The sequence below is a fragment of the Marmota monax genome, unplaced genomic scaffold, assembly GCF_021218885.2.
Source record: "Marmota monax isolate L192 unplaced genomic scaffold, Marmota_monax_Labrador192_F-V1.1 WCK01_AAM20220418_F8-fsc00149, whole genome shotgun sequence".
NCBI lineage: Eukaryota > Metazoa > Chordata > Mammalia > Rodentia > Sciuridae > Marmota > Marmota monax.
This window is the reverse complement of record NW_026693170.1, coordinates 2,101,960-2,113,548: the sequence shown is the minus strand read 5'-3', so window position 1 is coordinate 2,113,548 and position 11,589 is coordinate 2,101,960. Positions and strand designations below refer to the sequence as shown.

At 58.4% G+C, this 11,589-nt stretch overlaps 2 protein-coding genes across 4 annotated transcripts; one reads left to right on the top strand and one right to left on the bottom strand.

Moving 5' to 3' along the window:
• Positions 1–331: 331 nt before the first annotated feature.
• On the bottom strand, positions 332–8,088 carry Trappc6a (trafficking protein particle complex subunit 6A). Of its 2 annotated transcripts, none has more exons than XM_046455829.2 (6): positions 7,950–8,088; positions 2,605–2,672; positions 2,290–2,407; positions 1,642–1,725; positions 1,400–1,493; positions 332–620 (listed from the first exon to the last, which is right to left on the bottom strand). In XM_046455829.2, exons 1-6 carry the CDS (start codon positions 8,031–8,033, stop codon positions 589–591), a joined length of 480 nt encoding a protein of 159 aa, XP_046311785.1. In that variant the 5' UTR covers positions 8,034–8,088; the 3' UTR covers positions 332–588. The 2 variants fall into 2 exon arrangements, with proteins under 2 accessions (XP_046311785.1, XP_046311786.1); XM_046455830.2 differs by having other exon boundaries at positions 2,290–2,380.
• Positions 8,089–8,362: 274 nt separating this feature from the next.
• On the top strand, positions 8,363–10,748 carry Bloc1s3 (biogenesis of lysosomal organelles complex 1 subunit 3). Of its 2 annotated transcripts, none has more exons than XM_046455655.2 (2): positions 8,363–8,662; positions 9,060–10,748. In XM_046455655.2, exons 1-2 carry the CDS (start codon positions 8,621–8,623, stop codon positions 9,666–9,668), a joined length of 651 nt encoding a protein of 216 aa, XP_046311611.1. In that variant the 5' UTR covers positions 8,363–8,620; the 3' UTR covers positions 9,669–10,748. The 2 variants fall into 2 exon arrangements, with proteins under 2 accessions (XP_046311611.1, XP_046311612.1); XM_046455656.2 differs by having other exon boundaries at positions 8,364–8,618.
• Positions 10,749–11,589: the final 841 nt, after the last annotated feature.

The window sequence follows — 11,589 nt, the reverse complement described above, 5'->3', positions numbered from 1 at the left end:
TCTCGGGGAGGATCCACGTCAGCCAGGCCAGTGAAGTGCACCCAGGCACTGGGTAGGGACCGGTGAGAGTGCCCAGCTTCCCCTCGCCGGTGCTCTGGACGCCCCTAGCCCTGTTCCCGGAGAGACGGTGTAGTGTGCCCCTTTGGGCAGAGGACAGCCCGCATTGCTAGGGAGGCAGCAGGCCCGGGGGCGTGCAGGGAGGGCAGCAAGTCCAGGGGCTCAGCCCTCAGCACAGGCCGATGGGGGCAGAGGGGAGGGTCCCAGAGGTGGAGGAGCCGTCTGTGGCCCAGTGGGACCTGTGACACTGCAGCCCCCACAACTTCCACTGAACTGAATGCCACATACAGAACTTTATTAACACCTGAGTGATGTCGCGCATGTCCCGCGACCAGTCCTGACCAGTAGGACACCTTGCCTCCAGCGCCCTGACCTCCCGTTGAGCACGGGACACTCAGAACTGGGGTCCCGGCACTGACCCCAAGACCGCCCCCAGGGCAGCCACCCAAGGTCCTAGGCAGAGGCGCCCGCTGTCTCCAGAGTGGGTGAAGGCCAGGGGGGCTCTGCGGCTGGGCAGGGGTGACCGGGTCCTCAAGGTTTCTGGATCACCACCTGGAACTTACCTGGAAGGCAAAGGTCACCTTAGCCGGAGGCTATGATCTGGGGGAGGCAGAGGGCAGCCAACAGCCCTGACACTCCCGTGCCCTGTGAGGCAGCCTGGGTGGCCCGGGTGGGGCCTCAGTTCACCAGAGAGCAGGTCACAGGGCATGGTGCTCCCGTCCTCCTGGCCCACATCCCAGGGCTGTGTGGGTGACAGGGCAGGGAGGCCAAGCTTGAAGGAGGCCCAGCAAGGCCTGGCACAGGCCTCTATGGCATGTCCAGCTTCAGCCCTGCCCACCTGGGCCCCATTTCCCCATGAGTGACCTCCGAAACTGGAAGATGGGGAATAATTGGGGGGCAGGATGGCGAGGCAGCCTGGCAGCAGCTTCAGGGCAGGCTGCGCTCGGGCAGGGAGAAGGCTTCAGCTCCTGCTGAGGGGCTCCATCCCAGCAGTACCCGGGCATCAGGAGACACCTGTTGTGTGGGCTGCCACCGACGCCCATCTCTAAGCCACCCTCCTGCCCCTGTGAGCAGACCAACAAGGAGGACACCTGTCATGTCCCTGGGTTCCGTGTTTGGGAAGAAATGTTCAAGATTACCAAGGGCTTCTCCCTGGGGCTAGGACTTCCCGAGGAGGCAGGGGCCTGGGCCCTCCCAGCGCCAGCGCATGGAGGGACCTGAACAGGTGACTTAGGCTGAGCCCCAAATCCCACATCTGTCAGCTGGGGCAGGGGCCTGTCCTGGCCTCCCCAGTACCCACCGAACAAAGGATGAGGAGAACCCCCCCCCCAACAAGACTCACAGGCGGGCAGGGCTGCCACGGAGGCGGTGACCAGGCTCTGGAAGCCCAGGGTATGGAGGGCGCCACACAGAAGGCCGCAGGTGAAGGCCAGGAACTGGGGCAGGGGACACAGACCATTGTGGGAGGAGGGGAGGCCAGCACCCAGGTCCTGGGCCCGGGATACCCCCTAGGCCTGGGAAAGGGCTGCTAGGAGCAAGGGCGGGTAGACAGGTAAATGAAGGTGACATCCCAGCCCCCCATACCTTGGGGGCTTCCTCCAGATACTGCAGGCCTGAGGCCATCGGGACGAGGAGGGGGAAGCTGTTGTCCTGCAAGACATAGGTCCCCTGGGAGCAGAAGAGAAGCTCATGGGGTTGAGCCTGTCCACTGGCATTGTGTGGAGAGGGAGGCAGGGCCCCGGACCCCACCTCACAGCTCTGTGGCTGGGAACCCCTCCTGCAGAGCTGTGGGGGCCAAGGTCTGCCCATGGCCTCCGGCTGCATGGCTTCCTGGGAAAGGAGCTCCTGCCTCCCAGGTGTGGGGGAGCTGGAGACCCTGCCCATGGCAGCTGCTGGGGCTGGGCCCGCCTGGGTGTTCAGTGGGAAGGGACCAGCGTGAGAAGAGCAGCGAGGTGCCAGGCCACCTGCTGCCAACCAGCAAGGCTGCATCCTGGGCGGCTGGTGAAGTTCTGGAAATAGCCCTGATGCCCCACCGCAGCCCAGGCCTCCTCAGAGGACCACACAGACCCAGAGAAGAGGTGGCTGCCAGTGGTTACTCCTGCCTCCAGGCCTTGGGCGGCCCCCACAGGCCCCTCTAGCCTTCCTACCAGGGCTCCCCCTCCCAGGCTCCAGCCTCTGCCTTCAGCCAGGCCAGCTGTGCTGGAGGCGCCAGGGAACAGGGCACACACCCACCTGGTGATTGGTGCGAAGGCCATCCATCTGCTTTTGGAACACGGCCACCCACAGGTCTTTGCACAGGAACTTGAGGACATCCAGCTCCTCCCTGAAGGCCGGAGTGTCCCGGGGCAGCCTGGAGGGCAGGGGAGTGGAGGGCAGGGCAGGGCAGGGCAGGGCAGGGCAGGCTGGGGCCCAAGCTGATGCTAGCAGCAGGTGAGGAAGAGGGATGAAGCAAGGTGACCTTGCCCTGGGCGAGGCTGCCAGAGGACCCAACCTGGGTCCTGCACACCCTCCCGGCCAGGGTAGGGGGGCAGGAAGGCGGGCTCTCACCTCTCACCCAGAGCCTGGCCCACGCGGAACCCCACGCTCTCCAGGACAGACGGGCATGTCTTCTGTCCCTAGCAGGCCAGGGAAAAAAGGTTCAGGGGGCCCTTGGTCACCTCCCAGCAGGAGCCAGCCAGGGGTGGCCACTGCAAGCAGACCCCAAGAGCAGAGCCTCTGTCAGCCCAGGAGGAGGAAGAGGCGGGGGGGGGGAGGACTTCCTGCCAGCCTGCCCAGGGTACCGGAGGCCCTGGGGGCCACCTGGCTGGCCAGCCTTGCCCTCTGCCCAAGGCAGCCTGTGCCCCCCCAATTCCACAAACCCCACGGGCCTCAGGCTCAGCCTGCCGCCCCCAGGAGTCCACGTCTTCCCCAGGCACGACAACTCCTCGCAGATGGCACCCTGCACACACCTGGAGCTCCAAGGGAGCCTTACAACACTTGTGAGAAGGACCCCCAGGTGACTGACTTTCCCAAGGCCCATGTGGCCAAATCCCTGGGCTGGGCCATCAGAAGGGAGACTGTGAGAGTCACTTAAGACTATCAGGCCTGAAGGAGCCAGCCAAGGTCCCTGGGAGGACATGTGGGGTTCCAGGAGGCAGAGGCGGCCAGGTGAGGACTGAGATGAGAGCGAAGGGGGGTGGGGGGCAGCAGGAGCGCTGCACAAGGACAGCGGACAGAATGGCTGGGGCTCGTTTTTATTTTTTCCTGAGATGGGATTTTGTGTGTATATGTGTGTTGCTGGGGATTGAACCCAGGACCTTGTGCATTCGAGGCGAGCACTCCAGCCCCCCGAGATGGAATCTTGCTGCACTGCCAGGCTGGCCTTGAACCTCTGGGCAGTCCCCCCTCAGCCTCAGGCAGCTGGGATTACAAGCGTGCAATGCCACGCCCAGCCCCTCATTTGAGTTTAATAAGCCCATAAGGCCGGTTGTACTTCATACCTGCAAACGGGCTCCAAAGGGTTAAGAACCTGTCCCAGGCCCACTCAGCCACAGGGCTACCAAACCAAGCAGATGGGCTTCCAACAAGCCCAGATGGGCAGGCAGGACGCCACCCACAGCTGTGCTGCGTCAGGGAGATGGTGAGGCGAGGCCCACCGGGTGGGGAGCACTGGGAATGGGGCCTAAGCAAGGATTATCAGCACAGTGACACGTGGGTCCCTCTTGCACTGCCCGTGGCTTCAGCACCCAGGTTTAGATCTGCCCTACACTTACCAGACGTGGGAGCTGGGGCGATGGCCGAGTTCGTGAGCCTCGGTTTCCCCATGTAAGAAGAGGATAAAGCTAATGGCGTTACCTCCTGGGAGCCCCACGAGGAAAGGGATCAGTAAATGCCAGGTGCTTCAAGGAGGCTAAGTCAACCTCACCAACACCCCGTCCACAGCCTGCCAAGCGAGGTGACAGCACCCTGGCTGATGCAGGTGGGAGCCCCTGGCTGGAGAAGAGCCACAAGAAGGAAAGGGCTCTCTCTCTTGGAGTCACCTATGCCAGCACCTAGCAAGGTCTGGCTGTCACTCCCCTGTGGTCTCCCATTCAGAATTCTCAGAGGCCGGGCCAGCTTCCACCCTGACAGGGCGAATCTCAGTCCCTGCTCACGAGGACTTCCCAGCATGGGAGGAAAACTGAGCTCTCCCCGTGGATCCCTCCAATTCTTGGGTGTCCTCCAGAAGCTCGTCTCCTGCGACTGGCTAGTGCACAGCCCGCTCCACCAGGAGGGGCAGGGGCAGGCCAAGGGGGCTGCCATTCCCCATGGGCACCTGCAGCCAGCCCAGGGTTGAGATCACAGGTGCTGCCTGACTGCCACATGCAGGGGTAGCAGACTCAGCCCCTGCCCTGCGGGCCTGGCATCTGGCAGGGAGCACACAAGAGCTGGGAATGCAATGAATAACCCTTAGAAAGACTGTGCTGGGTGACCTCCACCGGGCAGGGGGGAACCCCTGAGGACACCCGGCCAGTCCATACTGTCTACAGCAGGAGGGGTGGGTGGCAGCCAGGACAGCAGCCCCATAAGGTAAGAAGGGCCTGATGGGGCCAGAGAGCCTCTGAGGTCCCCAGCCAGGCCAGGAGGGGAGCCAGAGGGTTCAAATTCTCCTTCCGTGAACTTCAGTTTGCCTGGGTTGGAAGTCCTGGCTCCAGCACTTACGAGGTGTGAACTGGGGCAGGTTACCTGCTGGCCCATGCCTCAGTTTCCCCACATGTACAAAAGGACTCATGGAGGTGTCTACTTGCACATGGTGTCACAGATGTTGTCACTGCTGGTCCCACTGTGCCTGGACCAAGACAGAGGCCAATTAAATATCTGCTGACCTGAAAAGACTGGCAGGTAGGGGTATGCGGAAGGGCAAGCAGGAGGGGAACAGGAAGTGGGGGCAAGGGGCAGAAAGGGCAGAGGAGGGGACAAGCAGCTAACTGCCTCTGTCACAGCCTGCCTTCCCTGTCTGTCCTCTCACAGAAAGGACAAGGTAGGGACTCTCCCATTCACACAAACGGGCCAGAGCCCGGCCCAGAGTTGGTGCACTTTCTGCTCCTCTCAAACCACTGATGGGAAGCAGGTAATGCCAGGCAGGGGACACGGGCGGAGTCGGGGTAGTACGAGGGCATCCTCAAGCAGCAGGGGAGTCGCTGTGGAGACAGTCCCCGCCAGAGAGGAGCTCTGGAGCCAGCTGTCAAGTTCTCATTTGGCCTGACTGTCCCTGTGCGGCCTCCAGAAGGCCCTTCCCCTCGCAAGTCCCAGTCCTGCCTGTTCTTCCCCGTCTGCACTTTAAGGTCCCCAAGAGCTTCCTGAGCCTGCTGTCCAGGCCACTCTCCACCGGTTCCATGGGAGGCTCTGGAAAGACCCCAGACTCAGAACCCCAGGGGCCTAGGAGTCCCAGGCAAGGTCAAGTGCTCTGATAACCGGGGGTGAGTCAAGCTGAGTACAGCAGTGTTTCCCACACTTGCCTGACCACAGAACCCATTAAAACCCGTTCAGAGAGTGAGGGAACACGGGAGGCACAGGCGAGAGTTATGGCTTCGTGCAAGCTTGAGGAGAGGGCGCCTGGCTCCTTGCCCAGCTCCACCCTGGAGAGAAGAAACTCCCTCCCCTCAGCTCAGGTGCTTCACCTACATAGGGAGGATCAGGTGGAGCGCGGGAGGCGGGTGATGAGGAGCTAGTGCAACCAGGACTGTGATGCCCAGGGTGACATGTGCGACACTCCTGCGGCAAGAGCCATGATGGGTTACAATGCTCAAAGGATCCAGCACTGGGTCTGCATTCACTTCTGTGATAATCCACACTGAGGACCCACTACATGATCCACACAGACCCATCCCAGCTCATGTGGGGCACACAGTCTGGCACAGAAGCACAATTCAGATACAACCTTTCTGAGTGTGATGAAGCCAACCAGAGAGTGAGGAGGGGGCCCAGAATGTGTGAAGGAGACAAAAACTCGCCTGGGGGCTCAGGGAAGGCTTCCCTGAGGAGGAGCATTTGAAGGAACATCTGACAGATTAATAGGTGTTAACTGAGAAGTAAGCAAAAGGGGCAGAGAGGAGGGAGCCTGGGCCAGGGCAAAGGAGTGGACAGACAGATGGGAAACATACAACCAGGGCCTGGTAGAGGGCTGGAGGCAGGGAGAAATGGCAGAGGTAAGGGCCCCTGGGTTTCTGGTTTGAAAGCCAGGAAGTGTGGGGTGCTGAGAGGCTGTTAACACCCTGACCAACTCACCAGCTGCTGCGGCACTGCCAGGCTTTATCTTACAGCAGTTATGCAACCTACCACAGGCTTCACTCGTCTCTTTCCATTTCAACAGACACTCCAGGAGCACAGGGATTTTTGTGTGGTTCACTAAGGAATCCCCAGAGCCTACAGAAAGGCATGGTACCTTGGAGGTCTTAGTAAAAAGTTTGACAAATGAATGAACTCAGAAGAAACTACCCTGATAATAACCAGCAACACTCTCCCTGGGACTCCTAATGTGCAAAAGGAAACCTGAGCCAATAAAAATGTATTGCATAGCCATGCATGGTGGCCCACACCTGTAGTCCCAGCTACTCAGGAGGCTGAGGCAAGTGGCAGGTTCGAGGCCAACTGGGCAATTTTAGGGAGAATCTGAGACCCTAGGTTCCATCCTCAATACTACAATAGATACATTCTTGCATGTGGTGATGACCACGATCACAAAACAATAGTGAAAAAGAGTGACCACCACCCCAATTATTAAGCACCTACACTCCGTGAAGCTCCATTTTTTCTCAATTACTGATTTCTTGTTTTTGTTTTTTTTTTTTTTTTGGTGGCTGCAAATAAAACCTCAGTACAGTGCAAGGAAGGCAAGCCATATCCTCAGCCTCCCCCAACAGATTTACAGCAAAAGCTCTCGTGTTTCATAGACTATGTGCTAGATATCATATTGAATGCTTTAAAGTTTTGCCAGGCGCAGTGGTGCACACCTGTAATCCCGCAGGTCAGGAGGCTGAGGCAGGAGGATCAAAAGTTCAAAGCCAGTCTCTTAATGAGACCCTATCTCAAAAATAAAATTTAAAAAAATTTTAAAAGCCGGAGGTGTAGCTCAGTGGTAAGACACCCCTGGGTTCAATCCCCAGTACAAAAAAAAAAGGTTTTAACTCATTTAGTCTTCACAAGGACTAAACTTCCAAAATGTCAAACGTGCTTCCTCTTCGGAGCTTTGCTCCTCCTTTCCTTCCTGGACTGATCTTACCAACTCACCCACCCCCCACCCCCACCCCGCTAGTTCCCCAGATTTGGTGCCTCCTCCCTTCCCTTCAGGCTTGCCCCCATCATCCACCACGCACCCCTCTTCCTTCCTGGACTCTCCTGAAGTTTTCTTTATAGTACTTCTCAACAGCTAATGGCACGTTTTATTATTTGATTCCTCTACTAAAACCTAAGTTTCATGAAGATCGGCGTTTTGATTTAGTGCTTGTGGAGTGAATAAATGTCCCTCCTACCCTGTGACTTAGGTATTGCTGGGAGGCTCATCATGCAAAGGAAGAAACTGAGGAACAAAAAGATTAAGTCACTGGACTGCATGCCTGGGGAGGGGTGGAGGCGAGTCCTCACCCTCGGTACACGCCCAATAACAATTATTATAATTGCTAACCGCTTACTCTGTGCCAGACCTTGAACTAAGTGCTTTACCCTGAGTCATCTGGTTCACTTCTACCAATAACCCGCGAGGGAGGCATCGTCGCGAACCCCCACATCCCAAAGCCTGCCTCGAAGCAGAGGCGGGGCCAGAGGTCCGAACTCGGCGGCAGACACCGAGGGCACGCGCCCACCGTGCGCTCCGAGGCCTGCACACCGTCTTCCCGTCGCGGTCGGCGTCTCCTCCCCCAAGACCCCGCGCTCACCCCCGAGCCTGGGTCGGGGTCGGGAGTCCACAGCTCCGCCACCATCTCGGTGTGCAAAAATTCAAACAACACTGCATCCGCCATGCGTCAGCCTCGCGCGCCCAACTACCACGCAGCAACTCCAGCTCTTATTGGCCGGACTGGGCAAGCCTCGCCTCCCTCGTTCCGATAGAGCCCGCCCACCGCATTCCCATTGGTGTTTTAGGCTGGCCCCGCCTTCCCGCGGCGGGCTCACGCGATGAGCGCGTGAGCGGCGAGACGGAGGGCGGCGTTGCTCTGCCTCTCATTGGCCACACGTGATACCATCTTCCGCCTTTATTTGGACTCCTGCCCTTGTTCCATTGGCCGAATGCCGGATTGCACGTGACATTCTTGTTTTTTAAAAAAGCCCTATTGGTCCGCTCTAGGTTTTCCTCGAAGCACAACACGGAAGACCCTGTCCGACCGCTTCCCTATTGGCCGTGCCTTCGTTCACGTGACTCCGCTGCGCACACGCCCTCAAAGATGGTGCTGGGAACTGGTTTCCTGGTTGGTAGAGAGCGACCCCTCGTGACTTGGCCGTCAAATGCCCGCCCAACCCACTCTCTTATTGGTCGGGACTTTAGCCCTCTGTGACGCCGCACTTCCGCCCGATAGGGGATCCAGCGGGCTCGGAGCTCCTGTGACCTGGTATGGCTTTGGGCGATTGTGCTGACCCTTCACCCCTTTCTCGGGTTAGTGTACCGATCCCAGTCCCCTGGACTACCCCTCTTTTTTGACTGTCACTGGTTCCTCAGCGACTCATGAGCCCGCGTGCCTTCGGGTCTGAGGCCTGAAGGACTCACCGCCTCCGTTGGGAGGCGAATTCCGGAAGAACTGTTTAGAACTCTAGGAACCGGCCCTAGAGCCTTAATCGAGCTCGGCCTCAGTTTCCCATCTGTACACTGAAGAGGTTGGGGTCCGTTGCCCCCGTCACCTTCCAGGTTACGGAAGAGGAAACTGAGGCCGCGACAAAGGAAGCATTGTCCCTAAATCGCTAAGAGAACCAGCAGAGGGACTAGGATTCCAGGTTATGATGCCATTTTCACGCAGGAGGGCCTCTCACGCGGTGTCTTCGCTTCTCTTTCCTAGCGCCGCGCCATGGCATCCCAGGGTCGTCGGCGGAGGCCGCCGCGGAGGCCGGGGACCGTGGTTCCTGGGGAGGCGGCTGAGACGGACTCGGAGCTCTCTGCGTCCTCGTCGGAGGAGGAGTTGTACCTGGGCCCCTCCGGCCCGTCGCGCGGCCGACCCACGGGGCTGAAGGTAGCCGGGGAGGCTGCAGAGACCGACTCGGACCCGGAGCCGGAGCCTACTGCCGCGCCGAGGGACCTGCCTCCGCTTGTGGTGCAGCGGGACTTGGCAGGGGAGGCCTGGGCCGCCGAGGAAGCCCCCGCCCCCGCCCCCGCGCGCTCGCTGCTGCAGCAGCGGCTGGCCGAGAGCCAAGCGCGGCTGGACCACGATGTGGCCGCTGCTGTGAGCGGCGTGTACCGCCGTGCGGGCCGGGACGTGGCCGCCTTGGCTGGGAGACTGGCAGCCGCTCAGGCGACGGGGTTGGCTGCAGCCCACAGCGTGCGCCTGGCGCGCGGGGACCTCTGCGCCCTAGCTGAGCGTTTGGACATCGTGGCTAGCTGCTGTCTGCTGCCGGACATCCGTGGTGTGCCGGGAAGCGAGCCCGAGCAAGACCCGGAACCTCGGGCCTGAGACTCGACTTCCCCACCTGACTGCCTCTTGGGGGTAGGCCTGGCAGCTTTTGTGACTTGGCTGTGTCCTTGTACCCTTTCCGCATCTTAGTGTCACCCTAGGGCTAAACCTGCCCCGGCTGGATAATGCCCTGGTTTCGCCTCATGGCCCTGACCCTGGCCTCTGGTAAATAGCTGCTCTGTGGTGGTCTATTTCCACCGTGTCTCCTGGCTCCTCCTCCTCCTCGGGCTTGGCTCCACCCCTTCAGCCCGATCTCATCTCCAGAGTCCAGCCGTACCCTTAGGATAGGTTTTGTTTCCTCTTGTTTTTCCTGTCCTGCTTACATTACTTACCTGGTCCTGGAGTTCATGTACTAACTAGTTTCCTTCTTCAGGCCCAAAATGATGCCCCCTCCTGACCCAAAGGGATCCTCCTGCACCAGATCCCCTGGCATGTGGCATCTCCTCCAGACCCAAGAACTTTAGGCCAAGGTGGTTCCCCCTCCTAACTCTCTAGACCTGAAGTGACACCCTTCAGGCACTTGGGCCCAGTTCAGCCCACCGTGGTGCTTTTGGTGCAGTAGGGTCCCACTTGGCAGGTAACTTGGCAGGTGTGCTCTCTGTTGGTCCCTGGGTGCTGAAAGGCTGTGGATTTCTGGCCCAGCTCCTGGGCTGGGGTAGCAGCCTCTGTGTGCACAGTCTGCTTCCTCTTTCAGGCCTGCCTTTGTCCTCAGCAGTCACATTTACACCCTTCCCCCCAGCCATACTCTAAGATCTGAGCCCCAGGATGGAAAGGTGGGAAGAGCTCTCTGTGGTGGACTCATTAAAATCCAAAACATTTCCCAACTTGCTCAGTTTCTCTTCCTCACCCCCCCACCCCCCCAGTACGGGCTGGGTGAGTTAGTGATTTCTGAGTTGAGGCGCCCCCTTTCTAGCCTATTGAAGGTGAAACTGTAATTGGATTTTTCCCTGATTTTGCATTTATTTGTATTTAATTAATTCAGCATACACTTTGGGGTTCCTGGGGTGGGGGGTTGCAACAAGCAGTCCCTGACAATATGGGAGACTGACAGTATTCTATAAATAACTGGAGGAACCATAACTTATTGTTCAGTTTTTTGTTTTTTTTTCCTGGCATGCTTAGAGCTCTAAAGAAAGAGCACTGTGGTAAAGGTTTGCTGGTCTCTGCTGTGCAACCTGGTCTGGGGAGGAGTGGTCATTTAGCTTCTCAGAGGAAGTGACCTTGATGTCTGAGCTGAGCCCTGGAGGTGTCCATAAGTGACCTGGGAGTAGACTGGAGAGGAATGCAGACAGCAGGAGCAGAGCCCTGAGTCAAAGGGGGCGTGACCTAGTGTTAACTTTCCTACACTGACAAAATCCCCAAGACAATCAACCTGAGATAAGGAGGAAAGGTTTGCTTTGATAAGAGATTCAGAGATTCCAGTCCAAGGCTGCTAGGCCTATTGCCTTGGGCCTGTTGCAAGGTACATCACAGCAGGGGAGCGCCTGGGGAAGGGAACTGCTGAATTCTGCTCACCACCACACCCTGCCAGTGGGAGATCCTTTAACCCAAAGGCTTCCGTGGGGCTTTAAAGAGCCTAGCTATCTGGATATGGTGGTGTACACCTATAACCCCAGCTACTTGGGAGACTGAGGCAGGAGGATCACAAGTTTGAGGCCAACCTGGAAAACTTGGTAAGACCCTATTTCAAGAAAATAAAAAGGACTGGGGATGGCTCAGTGGTAGAGCACCCAAGGGTTCCATCCCCAATATTAAAAAAAAAAAAAATCTGATCTATAGCACCTACTGAGGTATTAGAGGGAAGAGAGGGGGTGTAGAGGTGAGTGTGACACCAGCAAGAGCCAGAGAAAGGTGGGCTTCTAAGCTAGGCAGGAATTCTTGCTCTTCACTTAGCAACCAGTAAGCAGAGAAGGACAGAGAA